The sequence below is a fragment of the Crotalus tigris genome, unplaced genomic scaffold (genome assembly GCF_016545835.1).
Source record: "Crotalus tigris isolate CLP2741 ecotype Arizona unplaced genomic scaffold, ASM1654583v1 scf7180000018172.2679963, whole genome shotgun sequence".
NCBI lineage: Eukaryota > Metazoa > Chordata > Lepidosauria > Squamata > Viperidae > Crotalus > Crotalus tigris.
Window position 1 is genome coordinate 2,261,141 of NW_024096864.1, and position 21,024 is coordinate 2,282,164.

At 39.5% G+C, this 21,024-nt stretch overlaps 1 protein-coding gene across 5 annotated transcripts in view; it reads left to right on the forward strand.

The window, feature by feature from the left end:
• Positions 1-16,974, forward strand: part of TENM1 (teneurin transmembrane protein 1) — a 324,284-nt gene extending 307,310 nt beyond the window's left edge. For 4 of the 5 annotated variants that reach the window (XM_039348748.1, XM_039348751.1, XM_039348750.1 and 1 more), the window contains exons 26-31: positions 2,465-2,700; positions 5,534-5,830; positions 6,851-7,238; positions 8,258-9,478; positions 12,269-12,411; positions 14,161-16,974. In XM_039348748.1, coding sequence (XP_039204682.1) covers positions 2,465-2,700; positions 5,534-5,830; positions 6,851-7,238; positions 8,258-9,478; positions 12,269-12,411; positions 14,161-14,919 — 3,044 coding nt within the window. In that variant the 3' untranslated portion in view covers positions 14,920-16,974. Of the gene's footprint in view, positions 1-2,464; positions 2,701-5,533; positions 5,831-6,850; positions 7,239-8,257; positions 9,479-12,268; positions 12,412-13,273; positions 13,882-14,160 lie in introns of those variants that run through there. The other variant, XM_039348752.1, reaches the window with a different exon arrangement.
• Positions 16,975-21,024: the final 4,050 nt, after the last annotated feature.

Sequence of the window (21,024 nt, forward strand, 5' to 3'; positions counted from 1 at the left end):
CATCCTTGCCTTAGGGAGCAATTATTCTAAAGTATGAGCTGCTTCAGAGAATGCCCATCACTGGTGCTGCATCCTTTCTGACTCTTAACTAGCTGGTACTATCTAGTCCTTCGAGTAGGACAGTGAGAAACTATTGTAGAAAGTCAGCTCCTAAGATAGCAGATCCTGGCCTTTTTGTAGCTCGTGTCCAACATCTTGAACCGCACTTACAAACCTACTTATAAGAAATACAGCCCTTGCAGTAGCACATTATCATTAGCAGTATCTTGACTAACCACTAAGCATACCTCCAGATGCATTTCTGGACTACCTGAAATTTCTGGGTGGTCTTCAAGCACAAACCCATATACAGCAAGTTACAATAATTTGTGCTAGAGATACGATAGTAAGAAGGTAGCCTTGATGGAAACATGCAAGAACATCCAAAACAAAAGGGGCTGGAAAAAGAGGAGGAAAGTTGCAAAACTGACAGATTGTGATCCATATTTGTTTACGATATCACCAGAAGATACTCTTCAGCTATTATGGTGTTATAATAGTTGCATTTAGTTATTTAAGAAAACAGTAACATAGCTTTTATTTCAGCTGCACATAAAAGCCAGAGATTTGGGGGGGTGTTTCACCCTCAAAGAGAGAGAGAAAGATTTCCAGATGCTACAGAAAGTATTATTTTATTACAACCCAATGCATTTCAAATATAAATATTTCCCTGGGGCTTAGAATATAAAGAGAAAGACAATAAACAGAAAGACAAAAAAAAACAATATAAAAGTTAGAAGCTCTTTTATTTGGGGGAAAAATGTTTTGCAGTAATTATTCCACACTTCAGCTCATCTCTGTCATGCTAGTCAATTTTAGTCACATAATAAAATTAAGAACAAATTCCATATGCTAATAAACTCAATTGTCACAGGATAAAAAAAATCTGTGGAATAAAATCTTAGCAAATGCCTAATTATAGCCAAGCAACATGGTGTAGATTTTTTTTAAAAAAAAAATTGTTTACCAAACATTGATAACTATGTTTTGTTTTTCCAAAAGTTCTCAAATGGATTTTTTCCATACAAGAGTCAGAGTTTTAAATCCTGTGGAAGCTTCATGCCTTCGGGTGCTGCTTTTAATGAGCCAGATTGTGAATTTTAAAAAAGCAATATTTGAAGCAAGGATGGAGAATTTCTTTTCTCCTGCACTTCAGGGTGCAATTGCTGCAGGGTTACAGTTCCCCATTCTGGACTAAAAAAATATATGTTTGCACTTTAGCAGCAATTCTAGAGTACAGATTATTTTTTACAACTGGGGATGACAATTTATTTCCTCTTTAAGATCATAAGTTTCTTTTTCAACTTCCCACTCTAAGCAAAATTATTTAACGGATATTGTTTGTTTGCAAAAAAAAATGCAGATGTTTGCAAAAAATTAATTTTGCCTCTATATTTTTAAGAGATACAATGCTCATTACAATAAAGTTTTGTGTGGATGTGTAAAGTAGAATCCTTATGTGTGGGGAGTCAAAATCTGCAATATAGCAGGCATGGGATCACAGTCCAAGCCCTGCTCCTTTTATATGTGTGTCAATGTCACACCTTAATGAAACAGATTGCAATCCTATACTCACCATTCTGCAGATTTCTTCCACAATCTTTTTTGTAGACATTAAAACAGAGACCCACATACAGATGCCCATATCTGTATATGTGCAGTCAGGATGTCTGTTACATCCAAACATCTGTTAAATCCAAATGTCTGTTAAATCCAAATGTATAAATTATATCACTTGTATAATTAATTGCACAGTAAATTAATGCAGTAATTGCAGTAAAACCTTAATTCAGCTTAATTTAAATTGGGGTGGAGTCAGAATGAAAGTTACCTTCTATCTTCAATTTGCTATATTGAAATCCATTAAATGGAAGAATTATTATATATACATGTCTACTTCCATATATCTGTATCTATTCAAAGTTTGGCTTCTCTCCAAAACACACTGAGTGGTAATCAAACTATATTTTCAATAGTGCTGGGAATTCTTCCCTTTTCAGTGCTATTAGTACCATATCTTCAGTGTTACTCTGGGAAGTTCTTTTCTTTGATATGGAGAATAATGCTAAGAAACCTATATTGGGATTTGAACGCAGAACCATTGCAAACCCCCAAATGTTTCCAGTTGTGGAACTACTGCACATATCATTCTAAGACTAGATCAATGGCTCCCAACCTTTTCTACACCCTGCATCCCTAGAACACTTCTGATATATACTCGCACTCCTTACAAAAGTTCGAAATAACAGCAACGAATTATGCACATATGCTATAATTTTGAAAACCCAAGTTTTCGCACCCCCTGGAATGTCACCTCAAGCACCCTCCTGGACTAGATAAATAAATCCTTTGCACACACAACTATATACTCATCAAGATGAATAGCTGAGCTCTTTCTCCTCTTCTCTGTTTTGTGTGATGACAGACAACATTCAGAATATTTATCGGGTCAGTCCAGATGGGTCCCTCCGAGTCACCTTTGCCAGTGGAATGGAGCTGACCCTGAATGCTGAGACACACATCCTGGCTGGTGTGGTCAACCCCACCTTAGGAAAATGTAATATCTCCTTACCTGGAGAGCATAACTCCAACCTTATCGAATGGAGGCAAAGGAAGGAACAAACTAAAGGCAATATTTCCACTTTTGAAAGAAGGTTACGGGTAAGTTTTCCCACTGAAAAGACCTATATTTCTGTCTCATATTGCAAATCATCCAGTGTGGTTCTGTTGGCATTGTCAATTTTGGCTTTGTGTCTGTTTCAAAGTAAGAGCCAGTTTCGTGCGTTGGTTAAGATACTAGGCTAAAAATAATCCTGCCAGAGGCACAAAGCTAGCTGGGTTATTTGGGGCCAGTCACTGTATCCCAGCCCCAAGAATGATGCAATGGCAAACCACTTTCAAACTTTTGCTGAAAAACAGCAAGGACTGGTACAGTCAAAAACTGACTTGAAGGGACACACACACATATTTCAAAGCAGCAGGTGACATTCTTATAAAACTAAATTTTGAGGGGGGGGTAGTAGACACTTAGAAATGTTGGCAATGAATTATCAGCCCTCTCACAAAATGGTTGCCTTGGTAAACACTTGACTTTTTACAAACTGGAGGAGGGAGTATCCATCTAGAAATTTTTCAAAATGCCTAACTTAATAAGAAATAAAGTTATTTCTGTGACCATGGATGGGAACAGCACACTGCAACATCAAGAGAAAAATAATAGCAAGAAAAAAAAAGGCAGCAGGCGTAAGGGGAGGTGTGACGTCCAAAGAAATTAAATGAGATTAAAACCTGTGCTATAATTTAGAGCATGGTGGCAAACCTATGTCACGCGTGCCACAGGTGGCATCCAGAGCCCGCTCTGTGGGCACGTGCGCCGTTGCCCCAGTCCTAGGCCTTCAGCTGGGTTTTATACAACCTTTCCGCTTTAGGCTTCCACTGCCGTGTGCAAAAAAAAAAGTTCAGTCAATCAATCAATTTCAACTTCTCACGGGAAAAAAAAAGATCTTGCAAAGTTGGAATTGATTGATTGAACTTTTTAGTCCCACCCTGTCTGCCGTTACCATCGCAGCCACGCCCACCCAATAGGCCACACCTACCCAATGGGTCACACCCAGCCAATGGGCCACGCCCACCCAGCACCCGACGATATATAAGTGGGTTTTAGGTTGCAGTTTGGGCACTCAGTCTCTAAAAGGTTCGCCATCATTGCCTTACCAGATGGGATCTGTAGTAGGCCTCTTCCACTGGCACGAGTAAAGCAGGCAAATCCCATTGGGGAGAGATAACTCCCCAGTTCCCCTACCCATTTGCTAAAGAGAAATAGATAGGAACTCTCCCTGAACATCTGGGCAGAGAAATGAAAAAAACTATGAAAGAGAGAGAGAGAGAGAGAGAGAGAGAGAGAGAGAGAGAGAGAAGGAAAGGAAAGGAAAGGAAAGGAAAAGAAAGAGAGAGAGAGAAAGAAAGAAAGAAAGAAAAGAAAGAAAGAAAGAAAGAAAGCCCTTTATTGTGATCTTTTACTGTGGGCACATTGGCACACATTAAAAATGAAATTTTGTTGCTTGCTCTCAAAAGTGTACACATACATAACACACATTTAAACATGCTATATACAACATATGTATAAACCTACAACTTTACATATAAATAACCCATAAATATTAATCACTGTACATCTTGAATTCATAACGGAAGGAGGAGTCTTTAGAGTGTTTTGCATTCCATGAAGACTGCCAAACAGTCAAGAAGGAAATTCTGGCGTTTGACTGTGGTTCAGACTTTACTTCAAGCCAATAAACAACTCATCTCTCCTTCGAGATGGGATTTTGCCTGTCTTACGAGTTCATTTCCAAAGCCACTTTGGTCTCTCCAGTCCTGCATTTACACAAAATGATCCACTGTCATTGTATCTGATTGGCCTTTATGGCTTTCATTCAACAAGAGTATTAACAGATCCTTGTGGCAGGTGAGTCAATACTTTTTTTTCCCCTCAATCTCTTTAATTAACAGACTTGGGTTTAAAACGAAGACATCAATAAACGTACAGGGTGAAGAAACGCTTTAGGAAATCTGTTTTCAATTTGGCAGAACTTACTCCTTGGGGAGGCCTTGATTAACAGGGTGCATTCAAACTAATGATCTCAAAAAAATGGCCTACAAACAGGGTAATCATTATAGATCTGTCAAATTTGATGGAAAAATGGGAGAACGGAATATTCCAGGGCTTCCTTCAAGTCTCTCACCGCAAATGAACAGCAACCTCGGCTGATCTTGAGAATGCTAAGAGAGGTCAGTTCTGATTAGTACCTGGTTGGAAAGCATCTGGAAACCTCACAGTTTTAAGATAGATTGAGAAGCCCTCCAAAAGAAGAAAAAAAATAGCAAATCACTTCCATATAATTGTCAACAAAACTAACAGGACATCTCCATGAAGTCATTAGGAGGAGTCAAGCTTGATGTGAGAAAGACATGATTTGGCTTATTCCATCCCACTCATTTCTTTCACTGAGATTATTGGATTGAGTCTGAGAGAAGACCTGAACTCATCTATCATGTGGAACTATGATTTCTTTTGACCAGTTTGTGAAGCAAGTCCACAGTTTGTGGAGCAGGCTTGCTAAACTGTCAGTCATTGTATCGCAGAGGCTTAAGTGCACACATAGTTTTCAGTGAAAAGCAAACAAATCACATGTATAAAATCTACAAATGCAGCCCTACTATAATGTATACTTTTCATAATAGAGCTTCAAATTTACAATGTTTCTAGGTTAAAGAGTCCTGTTGTGAGCTTGGAATGACTGTTCCACATTCTAAGTAGACTGAAAGTGTTGCAAATCATGTCAGAAATGTCCCAAACTTGGAGTATGGTCGGTAGTGTCAGAACAATGCTGGAATACTTTCAGTAAGGCAATAAGAGCTGTTGTAAACTACAAAGGTTTTAATAGCAGAACTGCTTCGGTCATATGTGCCATGCTATTCTTTTAATGTTTTTTAGGCTCACAACAGAAACTTGTTGTCCATTGATTTTGACCACTTAACAAGAACAGGGAAGATCTATGATGACCATCGCAAGTTCACTCTTCGGATCCTTTATGACCAGGCAGGCCGCCCAATTCTTTGGTCACCCATCAACAAGTACAATGAAGTCAACATCACTTACTCCCATTCTGGATTAGTAACGTACATCCAGAGAGGAACATGGACTGAAAAAATGGAGTATGATCCAAATGGGAAGATTATCTCCAGAACATGGGCAGATGGAAAAATATGGAGTTACACCTACCTAGAAAAGGTTATTAGCTGTTATAACTGGGGAAGAGTGAGAATGGAATAAGATCATTTTTGAATGTTGATTAAGTCAAATAATGGGGTTGTTCTCTCCTTTTAGAAATACTAATGAAATGATTATTGAAAGGCAGAGAGTAGAGAAGGTTTATGTATCGACATCTTGTATAAGGTATCAGGTGATGAGAAAAGACTGTTCTTTAGGACAAGGATAGTCAACCTTGGCTCTTTTATGACTCGTGGACTTCAACTCCCAGAATTCCTGAGTCAGCATGGCTCAGCTTGGAAACCTCTCCCTTTCCCCTCAGCATGGCTGGCTGAGGAATTCTGGGAGTTGAAGTCCACGAGTCATAAAAGAGCTTCCTTTCTCTTAAATCTGCTTTAGGATCATGGAGACCTTTTGCCAGTTAGGATTTCCATCAGCCTACAAAACAAGTATGTTGAAATGTCTATGGAGATTTTCGGTCATCCAGGTAATCGTTGTCCCAAAGGGGCTTTTTCAAAAGGCAGCTGGACTTACAAGAAACTTCTTCAGTTCTGACTGAAGAAGCTTCTTGGGTGAGAAGCAAAACGTCTTCAAGGAGAAAACAAAGTCCAGTTGCCTTTTGAAAAAGCCCCTTTGGGACAGGTATGTTTAAAGCTATGGTTCCAGCACATTTGGAGGATCCGGACTGGGATATATAGCCAAATTATTTCCAATTGAAGCAAGTTCTTAGAAGAAGAATACTCTCAACCACATCCAACCTATAAAAAAAGCCACTGATAATCCTGTAATCTTCCCCACTATGATGTCCCCCCATGTTGTCCTGGGAATATGACTACCTTGAGATCTCTTGATATAGTTGATGAAAGGTCTTACTTCAGTTCTATCCTATCTATCCTCTAAAAATACATTTGTGTGCCCTCTTGAGGCAAATCCCCTGGCTGAAACTGGGTTTGCAGTGTAGGTATCCTGACTTGTTTATCCCACCCGGGCCTTTGGAGACGGCTTATTTCCTAACGTTCTGGATTTTTTCCTTTCTTTCAGTCTGTGATGCTTCTTCTGCATAGCCAGCGCCGTTACATCTTTGAACATGACCAGTCGGACTATCTACTGTCTGTCACCATGCCAAGCATGGTCCGCCACAGTTTTCAAACCATGCTCTCTGTTGGCTACTATCGAAATCTTTACTCCCCGCCAGATAGCAGTGCCTCCTTCATGCAGGACTTTTCTAGAGATGGACGGCTCTTGCAAACTCTCTACCCAGGAACGGGCCGCCAAGTTCTTTATCAATACACACCACAGTCCAAGCTCTCCGAGATCCTTTACGACACCACACAGGTCTCCTTTACTTACGAAGAATCAACGGGCGTCATTAAAACCATACACTTGATGCATGATGGATTTATTTGCACCATCAGATACAGGCAAACAGGTGGGTTAAGAGTAGGTTCCTAGGTTTCACCTGTTCTTGGCGACTATTCATCACTCTCATGAAGACTTGCTACCCCTGCAGTTACACTTCTCTTTTATACAAAGACACTATTTTTGAAGCATCACTCTAAAAAAATACCTTTTGGATAAATCTGTTCTGGATTCCAGAAGGATGTAGCTTATTCATTATTTGTTAGAGTGACTAAGGGAACAGATAACATAGTGATAGTCCCTGGTGCATATGGTCTCTAATGTCTTCTGGCGTGCAAGGTCTTGAAATAAGCACCTGAAGAATTCTATTTTGTAACAGAATCGGACTGGAAAATTATATTGAAATAATGTATGGTTAAGGCTCGTGTGAATAGTAAAAATCTGTTTTCAGTTTTTTATTATAGAACTGTCCACATATTTCAGAATTAAAATTCCCAGAATTAAAAATTGTGGCTAGAAGGACATCTGTTGCAATGCATGTCCTGCCTGTCTCACAAACTTGGAAGATTTGCTGTCATGGCATTCGTCAAATTAGGAATAGGTTTATTTGATAAGGTTAGATTTAGACTATATAATTGGACCTAAAATACCTTTAAAAAGGAAAAATATGAAGATTATGGTAGACTGTTGGATAGATTAGGCTAGTATTGCCTTTTACATGGCACAATCATTTCATATACACAGTAATATCACATAGAAATGCTTCCAAATACTGTATATATAAAATTAATAGTTAAATTCTAAATATCTAATTATTCCAAAATCTATAATGTCCTAACCTGACAAAGGTATAAAATGAACAAATGGTTCATTTTTAAAATGGTTTGAAGGACTTGAAAGTTTCCTCACAATTGTGTGGTTTTTAATTAGGCATAATAAAAATACATCTCTATGCTAGTTCTTGAAATCTTTTCTCCTAATTTGCCCTGGTTTCTAACTTGTTGTTAGTTGCTTGAATTTAGGTGTGTCCCCCAGCATTTTGGGGCACTTTTTTTCTTCTTAATGATCCATTTTACCTTTTATCTATAGGGCCACTTATTGGGCGACAGATATTCCGATTCAGTGAAGAAGGTCTCGTGAATGCCAGGTTTGATTACAGCTATAACAACTTTCGGGTAACCAGCATGCAAGCAATGATCAATGAAACACCACTCCCTATTGATCTATACCGCTACGTAGACGTGTCTGGGAAAACAGAACAATTTGGCAAATTCAGCGTGATCAATTATGACTTAAATCAAGTTATCACCACCACCATGATGAAGCATACCAAAATTTTCAGTGCCAATGGCCAAGTGATAGAAGTCCAGTATGAAATTCTGAAATTCATTGCCTACTGGATGACTCTTCAATATGACAACATGGGACGTATGGTGATATGTGACATCCGAGTAGGGGTAAATGCCAACATAACAAGGTACTTTTATGAATACGATGCTGATGGACAGCTTCAAACTGTCTCTGTGAATGATAAAACTCAGTGGCGCTACAGCTATGACCTCAACGGAAATATCAACCTACTCAGCCACTGGAACAGCGCACGGCTTACTCCTCTGAGATATGACCTCCGAGACCGCATCACAAGGCTAGGAGATCTTCAGTACAAGGTGGATGAAGATGGCTTTCTTAAACAAAGAGGAAATGACATCTTTGATTACAGCTCCAATGGTTTCCTGAGCAGAGCTTACAACAGGGTGGCTGGCTGGACAATCCAGTTTTGCTATGATGGCTTGGGACGAAGAGTGGCCAGCAAGTCAAATCTAGGGCAACACTTACAATTCTTCTACGCAGATCTCTCCAATCCAGTAAGAATTACTCACTTGTACAATCACAGCAGTTCAGAAATCACATCCCTTTATTATGACCTTCAAGGTCACTTGATAGCTATGGAGTTAAGCAGTGGCGAAGAGTATTATGTGGCATGTGACAACACAGGGACACCCTTAGCTGTCTTCAGCAGCAGAGGGCAAGTGATCAAAGAAATCCTTTACACGCCTTATGGTGAGATCTATCAGGACACTAACCCAGATTTTGAAGTCGTTATCGGTTTTCATGGAGGGCTATATAATTCTTTGACTAAACTGGTGCACTTGGGGCAAAGAGATTATGATGTCATTGCTGGACGTTGGACAAGCCCAAACCATCGCATCTGGGAAGAACTGAAGAATGTCCCTAAGCCATTTAATTTGTATGCATTTGAAAACAATTATCCAGCTGGCCAAATACAAGATGTGGCTAAATATACTACAGGTAAGACATGCCTGAATTTTCAGGCTATTCATTTGGTTAAACTAAGGATAGTGAGCATCACTGTAGATTTCTGGAATTGGGTATGTCTAGTCTAATGAAGAGAAGGACGAGGGGGGACATGATAGCAGTATTCCAATATCTCAGGGGCTGTCCCAAAGAAGAGGGAGTCAAGCTATTCTCCAAAGTGCCTGAAGGCAGGACAAGAAGCAACGGATGGAAATTAAACAAGGAGAGAAGCAACCTAGAACTAAGGAGAAATTTTCTGACTATTAGAACAATTAATCAGTGGAACAACCTGCCTCCAAAAGTGGTGAATGCTTCAACTCTGGAAGTCTTTAAGAAGAGACTGGACAGCCATTTGTCTGAAATGGTATAGGGTTTCCTGCGTGAGCAGGGGTTGGACTTGATGACCTCCAAGGTCCCTTCCAACTTCTTCTTCTTCTTCTTCTCCTTCTTCTTCTTTTTCTTCTTCTTCTTCTTCTTCTTCTTCTTCTTCTTCTTCTTCTTCTTCTTCTTCTTCTTCTTCTTCTTCTCCTCCTCCTCCTTCTTCTTCCTATTATTATTATCATTATTATTATTATTATTATCATCATCATCATCATCATCATCTAAGTGAGCCTTCTCTGAATCTTTTTGTTTCGTATATATTTCACTTTTTCCCCTAAGGGGAAGAAATTAGTTTGTCCATCCTGTTCTCATATGCATGGGTTAGACCTGAAGAATGTTACATGCTCAATTTCATTCAGTTTCATTACCCAACTAGATCAGCAACCCCCAACCTTTGGGGCAACAGGGACCTGTCCCGTGGAGAGAGGTTTTTCCACAGACCGGAGGGAGTGTGGTTTTGCATGCTGCCTACATCCCACAGATGGAGCTTCACTTCTTTGCACAGCCAATTGCTGGCATGCCACAGACTGGTGCCAGTCCATGGACCAGGGATTAGGAACCCCTGAACTAGCTAACATCATCAGTAAGAACATCTGCTTGAAAACAATCAAGCTCAGAAAGCACTATGAACCCCCACAGTTCAATCCTGAGCTACAAATAGTCTATTCCATTGTTTTTTAAAACGTATCAGCAAACATAGAAGTCTCTGGAATATACCTAAAAACCCTGCAACCTCATGTAGTGTCTGGGATATTTGGCATTCTCACAGGAGGCCCCATGAGATATATATCCATGTTAACAAAATATTAATAGAATATGTAAGGGGGCAATTTATTGAGTAATGATTATCTGGTACCTAAAGAGACTCTTTCCAGGGTCTTAGCATCTTTATTGTGGTGAACAGAACTGGATGCAGTATTCCAAGTGTGGCCTAACCAGCATGGTGTAAAGCAGTACAATCACTTCTTGTCTTGTCTTGACACTTGGTCAATGCAGCCCAGGATTGCCTTGGCTTTTTTGGCAGCTGCAGCACATTGCTGGTTCATACTTAAGCATGATACACAAGGATATCTAAATCCCTCTCGCCGTTACTACTGTTGAGCTAAGTATCACCTATTCTATACCTAGGCATTTGATTTTTCCTGCCTAAGTGCAGGATATTTGTTTTCTGGTTCTGGAGAGAGGCAAAATCATATTGAGAGAATGAGGTGAAAACAAAACAAAACAAATTTGCTTACAGTTTGATCCTTCGCATATTATCTGGCTGTAGATCAGAGATGTCCAACCTTGGTAACCTTAAGACTTGTGGACTTCAACTCCCAGAATTCCTCAGCCAGCCATTGAATTCTGGGAGTTGAAGTCCACAAGTCTTAAAGTTGCCACGGTTGGATACCCCTGCTCTAGAGCTTATTAATCTCAGTTAGTGCTGATCAAGACATGGGGAGTGTGGGGTATTTCAGCCGGGATGGGAGCGAAATTGGCTGTTGAAGATCTTTATGATCGTTGAGACATTCTGCTATTTCCTTTCCTCTTACGAAGGAGCTGAAATGGAAAGTACTATACGTAGCACTGCTTTTTTCCAGCTGAGAAGCAATCTTCTCCCTTTCTTTTCTGCTAAAAGCCTCCTGCAGAATTCATAAAAAGTACAGCACAACCGTCAGAGCCCACCAGGCTAATAATTTAGAAGTCATGATCCCAAAGGAAGAAGAGGTGAAGATGAAAACAAATGTACCTGTACTTTCTTAAAAGTTTAAATAGTCGCGATTGTCCTGCTATACTTTTTAATATTTTATCAACGTTACATAATTTAAAAAGGCAAGCAAAGGAAGAAACGGTACACTGCGAGGAATATTCCATACTTAGTACAGGTTGTGACACTTATCATAGTGGAGAGCTGCAGTTATGGCATGGGGGAATAGCTGTGGGAGACAGGGAGGAAAGCAGTAGCAGGGGAACAGATAAGAGGCAGAAGAGCCCGCAGCAGTAATAGGATGTAGAAACGTCTCAGAAGGAAACTTTCCTAGTTTTTTGGGACTGCAAAGGTGAAAGGGAGAAACATACATTCAGAGTTGAAAGATTCTGTTAAGGTAACTTTACAATAAAGTGGAATTATTTCATCTGGGCGTGTTTCTTGACTGGGCTACGTCGCAAGGCTGATAGCCTCTTCCCACTCTTCCAAACATTTCTAGTCAGATTTTGTTCATCTTTTTCTCACTCCCCTTTCCCAGACAGAAATATTTAGGAGCATTTAATATTTGGGAAAGCTTGTTTCACCACAGTGTTCCCGGCATTCAAGTCTCTTATAGCTCTTAATCAAAGGAGATACTTTTTTTAATGTTTAGACATTCTTTGCTTTTATACAGGCATTTATGCCAATTGAACTCTTCTTGGTTTCCTCGATAGATATTGGGAGTTGGCTGGAACTGTTCGGATTTCAGCTTCACAATGTGCTCCCTGGGTTCCCAAGGCCAGGGATGGGCACTTTGGACACAACGTATGAGCTTTTACAGCTTCAAACCAAGACTCAAGAGTGGGATCCTGGAAAGGTAAGTCAAAGACTTCTGAAGGAATTAGCAATGACAATAGCACTTAAACTTACATACCGCTTCAGAGTGCTTTACATCCTTCTCTAAGCGATTTACAGAGTCAGCCTGTTGCCCCCAACAATCTGGTTCCTCATTTTACCAACCTCGGAAGGACAGAAGGCTGAGTCAACCTTGAGCCAGTGAGAATCGAACTATTGGCTGTGGGCAGAATTAGCCTGCAATACTGCATTCTAACCACTGTGCCACCTTGGCTTAATTAGATTAAAGAAGGCTGATGACAACCTATACTAGGAGTGATAATATCGCAACTAGGGGAGGGGATTCACATGGAGAATACAAATGTGTGCACAAATCACGTAGCGCTGTTTGTAGTCTTATAAAGCCAGAGTATTTCAACAAAGATGGAAAGGACAGTTTTTGCAGTTGTTCTTTCTCTGATGGTGAAAGGGACTTGGCTGATGTCCCCTTCTATAAAGCGGGTTATTGATGTAGGAGATGACCCAGCTGAGCCTGAGGGTCAAATGCATCATCAGTCATGAGTCCCTGCGTGCCTACAAGAGCTCTAAGTCCAGCCCACCTTGAATTCCTTCTACCCTTATCTACCACCAATTTCCTTTGGCTGTTAGTAATTCAGATTCTTGTAAAGAGCTTAAGCTTGCAATAAATCTTTATACCCATTTGAAATGCCTGTATCTCCTGATTTCCCTGGCACTTGACAATTGACTAGGGATGGAAATGTGCAAAGATTCTATGAATGTAGTGTGTGGAATCCAGCAGGACACTGCTTATCTTCCTTCCTTCCTTCCTTCCTTCCTTCCTTCCTTCCTTCCTTCCTTCCTTCCTTTCTCTTAAATTTTAATAGCACAACCATCCTAAACATAGTCCCAGTGATCAGAGACACAATCTGTGCTCTCTCACCTGTGAGAAATATGATATGTTATTCTGCCTTTATGAAGAATTATTTTCTAACCCCAATTCTTCCAACCTAAAATACAGGAGGGAAAAGACTGCTTTGAGTGACAGCAGGGCACTTTCAAATGTTTTAATCATCAAATAAAATTTAAGTCAGGAATGGCCATTGACTGTAATCGGAAAGGATCGCTCCTTCTCAAGCATAACTTCACTAAAAACTACAATTCCTGCATTATTTGCAGGAAAGAATTCTCTTCAACTGTAAAAAAATATTATGTGCAAACCAAGAAGTTCCATATCCAGTCATTAATGTGACTGAGGGGCCCTTTTTAACATCTGCTCTTCAGTTCTGGAAACTCACAAGTTTGTCTCAAAGAGTAGACATCTGGAAATGAAGCCTCCGGTGCAATGTTGTTTTCTCATTTCATCAGTCTTACAGAATGTGCATCCACATCCACACTCTCAAACTGTTAGTCATGACAACTTTCCTGCACCAATTTTTGGAAATTCCCATGCAGCGCATTCAATAAAAAGTTTGTATTGTGTTGTGTTGCTTTAATAAACTACATTCACTTTTGATACTGTCCTCTTTCTTTCTTTCCTTCCTCCCTCCCTCCCTCCCTCCTTCCTTTCCCTTCTCTTTCCTCTCTCACTCCCTCCCTTTTTTCCCCTTCTCATTTACTTCTCTTCCTTCCTTCCCTACTTCCTTCCTTCTTTCCTTCTCTTTTCTTCCTCCCTCCCTCCCTCCCTTCTCTTTCCTTCTTCCCTCCCTCGCTCCCTCACTTCCTTCCCTTCTCCTTCCTTCCTTTCTTCCTTCCTTCCTTCCTTCCTTCCCAGACTATTCTTGGCATTCAGTGTGAACTACAGAAGCAACTCCGGAACTTTATTTCCTTGGATCAGCTTCCCATGACCCCCAAATACAGCGATGGCCGATGTACACAGAAGGTAAAGCAACCCCAATTTGCTGCAGTTCCTTCAGTCTTTGGGAAGGGCATCAAATTTGCAATTAAGGATGGACTGGTAACAGCAGACATTATCGGCGTAGCCAATGAGGACAGCCGACGCATTGCTGCCATTCTCAACGGTGCTCATTACCTCGAGAACCTCCATTTCACCATCGATGGACGAGACACTCACTATTTTATCAAGCTTGGGTCTTTGGAAGAAGACCTTGCTCTCATAGGCAACACTGGGGGACGGCGGATCTTGGAGAACGGAGTCAATGTCACGGTGTCCCAAATGACTTCTGTCATCAACGGGAGGACAAGACGATTTGCAGACATCCAACTTCAGCATGGTTTTTTGTGCTTTAACATTCGATATGGGACAACCATCGAAGAAGAGAAGAACCATGTTTTGGAGATCGCCCGGCAAAGAGCTGTGCTACAAGCTTGGACTAAGGAACAAAAGCGACTGCAAGATGGTGAAGAAGGTACAAGGGCTTGGACAGAAGGGGAGAAGCAGCAGCTTTTGAGCACTGGGAAAGTGCAGGGTTATGACGGATATTTTGTCTTATCTGTGGAGCAGTATCTAGAACTCGCAGACAGTGCCAACAATATTCACTTTATGAGACAGAGTGAAATAGGCAGAAGGTAACAGACATACAAGCAACATGTTTTCTGCCTTCACATCACCAAAGACTGCCTGTTTTTAAATGAAGATGTTAAGTAACAGTTTATTGTATTGGTTTTTCTAGATCAGAACTCTGTGTATATATAAATATAGAGGGGAAAAAAACATATCCTACTGCCTTTAAATGTGACAGAAGATGGTATTTTAATATAGTTTGTTTAAATGCTTTGGGAGATGGCAATGGTTCTTAGTTCTAAGGCTGTTATATTCAGTGTTTGGGTGCAGCGTTCTCAGTGTTGAATTTCAATCAGAGAGAATCCAGATGGGCAAAATATTTAGTATACTGTCTCCTTTCCTGTCTTCAAAATAGCTTTTTGGCTACTTACCTTGCCCAAAACATGTAAAGGATGAGGCCAGTGCCATGAATCACTTGGTGTTTCACTCATGATCCATCTCACAACTTTGTGTTTGCTGTTAGGGAACCGTTTTGTCACGACCTGCTTAGTCAATTGAGAAAAAACCAAATTTTAGTTGTTGCCTTATAGGAAAAGATCAAAATGAATTCTGCTTAGAATTCCGACATTTAAAAAAAAGTCATGTATCGGTTCTTTGAGTTCAAGAAGAGAATGGACACTAGCTTGGATGAATGCCAGTTACTAACTATTTTCCTTTTTTCCTTTGGTCAGGAAGAAATAAAAAGAATACTTGGAGAGAAAGACAGGTTGCATTTACTTTAGTAACATTGTGATGTGGCCAAGATACCATCTATGTTAGGGGTCTCCAACCTTGGCAACTTTATGACTTGTAGAATTCAACTCCCAGAATTCCTCAGCCAGCCATGCTGGCTGAGGAATTCTGGGAGTTGGTCCACAAGTCGTAAAGTTGCCAAAAGGTTGGAGACCCCTGATCTATGTCATTCAATAATTAAAAATCCTAGGAATTTGTAGCAGTGCTAGTAGAGGTTTCTGTTGTAGCACTTCCTGGAATGACCAGGTAACCACCCCAATTTTGTGGTTGCATGGCTAGTTCTAAGGCTAAACAGAAAGCAGATACGAATGTCAATTTTCTTTAAAAAAATGTTGTAAACAAGATTGACAGGATCTCTTAACCATCTCATAAAGCTTCAAAAGGAAAATGCCAGATATCCATCCATCTACAAGTTCAGTCAACATAATTCTGTGGATCTTTAATTAAAAAATTAAATCAGACCAGAAATTTGCTAGATCCCTAAAATGGAGCAGACTTCCTTTGATCCTTTAACCCTTTTTTAATAGGTCTAGGTTTCTTTATAGGAGCAGTTAAAATATGAAGTCAAGATTGTAGAAATCAAAGACTTTCTAATGATGGGGTTTGTCAAATGGAATACTTTGAATATATTAAATGGAAAAGCATAAGCTGAGAATGTTAGTCTAACATTCTTATTCCAAGCTTGCAAGTACTGACATTGAATATCAATTACCATGTCTTTACTGCATGAGTGGTTAGCCAGAGTACCGATTGCAGTAACTTCTGTCGAATGCAGCCTCTAAATTGTTTGCAGTTATATCTCACATTGAGCTCTCCAACATGAGATTTCCCCAATCTTCAAATGCACGTCACAAGTTCTTGTTCATAAGACAAATGTTTGTTCCATGAAGAGTTTGGGATCGTGCGAACAAGACACCAGTTGCTAATTGAAAGCTTCCTTTTGGTAAATTCCATAAGTGCTGAGGAAGTCGTTGTGTTGCAATCTGTGATTGTCTAACGGGCTATACTGATGAACATTCTGCCCAGAGACAGCGGTTCCCTAGATCCTAAAAACATTATGTCATGAACAGTTCCTTGAATCCACGATAGACAGTTGGATTCTCAGCTCAGTGGAAGAAGCACCATTAGAGGAAATAATGTTAGGCTGAATGTTTTGTTCTGTCTCACTGTTTCCCTGCCCACGTGCAGGTAACTCTTTACTTATGACCACACATTTCAGTTGCTAAGCAAAACTGTGGTTCAGTTGAATTTTGCCCAATTTTACATCTTTCTTGCCACAATTGTGAAGTGAATCGTTGCAGTTGTTAAGTTAGTAACATGGTTGTTAAGTGAATCTGTCTTCCGCATTGACTTTGCTTAGTAGAGATCACCAAAGGGGATCACGTGACCCCGGGACACTGCCACCGTCATAAGTAACAAGCCAGTTTTCGAGCCTCTGAATTTTGATCACATGACCCTGGGGATGCTACAACGGTCTTAGGGGTGAAAAATGGCCACAAGTCACTCTTTTCAGTACTGTTGTAACTTCGAATTGTCACCAAATGAATGATTGTAAGTTGAGAACTACCTGTTGTTGTTGTTAATTGCGAAGTTGTGTCCAACCCATCGCGACCCCATGGACAACGTTCCTCCAGGTCTTCCTGTCCTCTACCATCTTCTGGAGTCCATTTAAGTTCACACCTCCTGCTTCAGTGACTCCATCCAGCCATCTCATTCTCTGTCGTCCCCTTCTTCTATTGCCCTCAATCTTTCCCAGCATCAGGCTCTTCTCCAGTGAGTCCTTCCTTCTCTTTAGGTGGCCAACCAACTACCTGTAGGTTGGAGCAAAATAAGAGACGCACATGAGACAGAAAGGTAGAAACATTCTTCAGAAATCCACAAAGTAGGTAGGAGAAATTCTAGGTGCCTCATTGCAGACATGAGATTCTCAAACATTCTGTCTATCTCTTTCTTTCCACCGTGCCATCAAGAAAAAAACAGCCTCTTGTGTACTCACAATGGAGGGAAAAAAATTATAATCTCAGGCAAGTATATATCAGTTGTAGGGTTTCAACTGGACCAAGAAATTCTTCGGAGAAATAGGCACTGGGTGAAAATGTCATTTTATTTCTTCTTCTTCTGGATGTTTTAAAAGAGGTGCAAAAAAAAAAAAAAGCCTGATTCTCAGGAAGCAAGGATTCCTCAAACATCAGGGGCAGGATTTGACAAATAATTTTAATAAATCCTCCACGAGGTTATGTCATCCCATTATAAATGATTGGTATGAATATTATGGACCATTTACGGGACAAAGTGAAATGTTGAGAATGGAATGGGTGGATGTTTGCAGGGCGCATCTGATATTTGTGTTCCTTCAAATAAGCTGTTTGCAGCTTAATTAGTATTTATGTCAACAGTTTTGGGGCAAAATGCTGGAAGACTTTTTCCCCACCAATAATTGTATCTTATGGGTTTACGGTGGGATTTATAAACAACCTTTTATCACCAAGCACGTTGTGCCCAACCTGATTTACACCGGTAATAAATAGGATCAAGACTATACAAGATAATAAAAAAATAAGTAACAAAATAAAAATTCTAACCAAATAGCAGTAATAAATGTTACAAATTTGCCAGAGCACATAGGAATTACAGATTCATGTCTTAGTGCCTTTGAAGGTATTTTAAATTACTATCCTTAAATATCAGGATGGTTTCTTTTTAAAAGTAAAATCTACTTTGAGTCAGATTCACCTGGTGATTTCATGAACATATCTATATAGCTTTCTGGGCAAAAGTTGTTTGCTGTTAATTTCTTACAGAATCTATCTATCTATCTATCTATCTATCTATCTATCTATCTATCTATCTATCTATCTATTCCAAATCTAGCCTATAGCCCTGGAATTTTCTAGTGATTAATCAGATAAAAAACTCTACTTAGTTTTTCTAAGTCAGTTAGATGTTCTGGATCAGTGGTCCCCAAATTCTTGAGCAAATTGATCTCTTCATGAAGTTTCAGGTTGTTCATTGACATCCCCCCCAAACATTTATTATATGAAAATAATGTAACAATTACTACATTAACTAATGGTACTAATATTGATAATAAGACCTGCCAATGGCTAAGAGTAGGAAAATTGAAGAAAGAGATAGAGAGGCTAATTCTGGCTACAGAAGATCAAGCCTTAAGAATAGATGCATATCAAGGCAGAATTGAGAAACATCAACAGTCAACAAATGTTGCCTCTGCAAAGAAGCTTAAAAAAAAAGTGGAGCACTTAATTAGCTACTACAAGGAGATCATACGGACTGACTACAGACTACAGCATGACAAAGTAGCAACAATGGTGCATTGGAAGATCTGCAAGAAATACCATTTGCCTGCACTCAAAAACTGGTGAGACCATAAAATAGGCAAAGTAATAGAAAATGAAGAAGCTAAAGTGCTCTGGGACTTTAGAATCCAAACCGATAAGTACCTGCCACATAACAACCTCAGAATAAACAATTGTTGGTAAAAAAGACAAAAAAAGTCTGGATAGAGGATGTGACAGTATCTGGAAATAACAAAATAGAAGAGAAAGAACTGGAGAAGATCACAACATACACAACATACAACTGGAGAAGATCACAACCTGCAAATAGAAGTAGAATATCTGTAGCAAAAGAAAGCAAAGGTAGTATCAATATTAATAGGTCCCTTGGGTGAATCCCAAAACAACTGGACCAATACTTGAATATGATCGGCATTGACAAAACCATCATCAGTCAATTGCAGAAGGCAGCTTTACTTGAAGCAGCTTATATACTGAGTCAGTATCTTTAACTCATCAAAGAAGAACATCAGTCTGTCCCTGGTCTTTGGGAGAGACTCAATGGGTGGATAAAAATGTCAAGTTCAGTCCAAATATCTGGTTGACTCTGCGATGAGTCATAATAGAGAAAATTTAAGGCCACTCATGTTGGCAATTAACCATCCAACTCTGGGTAACAATCTCTTGCCACTAGCCACCTCACCTTCAGAACTAGGGAACTGACAGAGATACCCTTAAAGATTAATTGATCCCAATCAATCTTCCATCATTTATTGTCCACATATTGACTCCCAGACATGTTCTAACCCTCTTTTGACCCCCCCAGACATTTATCAAACCCTTTGGTAGTCTCATCAACACTTGTGGGTCAATATTGATCACTTTGGGGACTCCTGATCTAGATGCTTCCACCTTCTACAACTGACTCAACTACATTCAGCCAAGTATTTGGGCTGGTGTTCTTTTAATCTCTAAACAATGATAAAGGCAACAATGAATGTCAAAAAACAGGAAATATTAAGATTTGGTCGAGAAAAAAAGAAGAAGGGAACCACTCTAGCCTTAGTTAACCATTATTTTTAATTGAGTTGCAATTTACCATTGCAGCATGCTAAGCCCAGTGCATTTTGGCCTAGCAGGATGCACTGTTTGACTTCAACTACTGTGACCTTTGAATCATGATTTATGGCTTATTATGTATGAACCAGATTATTATGGCTTGTTCAATAGACTACGGAAAATAAATTATGACATAGGGTGTTATGTGAGCTCAGATACTATCAACATGTCAGTTTGTCGGATGAAATAGTTCCATGTTAGTTTGTGTAATATAATAACCAAACCAGAAGAGGAAGTTGAATAAATTGCACATATTCAGAAAGCGTAATGCTTGCTCGTTAGAATTGGCTAAAACACTAATGTGCAGCATTCTTTCAAAAGAAGATTGCTTATTTGGCTATATGGAACATATGATTCTTACAATGACCTTGACTAATATCAACAGTTCTAAACCTATCAAGGTTATCTCATGTTGACTGAGATACCTGCATTTTATTAATCTCTGACTGTTAAGACATAACAGTCACAAAAATGTTGAGAATTCACAGTGCTTCTGTTTGGATTCTCTTGTGGGCTAACACTGAGCGGAGGATTCGAAAACATGTAAACTGTTTTAAACTGTATTCTTCTGATCAGTGGTTATTTCCCATGGACCAGGATGAATCTCAAATGCATCATGAGATCTGTAGACCGTGCACTTTTGAATTCACAGAAAATCATTTCTGGGCTTTATTTATGTAGAATGTTGATTGGTGAGGATGCTATTTATCTGTGATTTCAGATGTCAATGCTAGTCATTTTGCTTGCAGTTTTTAAGCAAGTCTACTATTTGAAACTCGTGTGTCAAGGGATTTTCTCCCCCCCCCCCAAAGCTTTAAAATAACCAGAATTAAGAAATGTTTTGAATTAAATAATGATCAGCTTGAACTGTGCATTTCTAGTGTGTAATACATATTTTGTTAGCTTGTGCCTTGTGTTCTTTACAGTTATATTATATTATATGCAGGAAATGCACTTTATATTACTG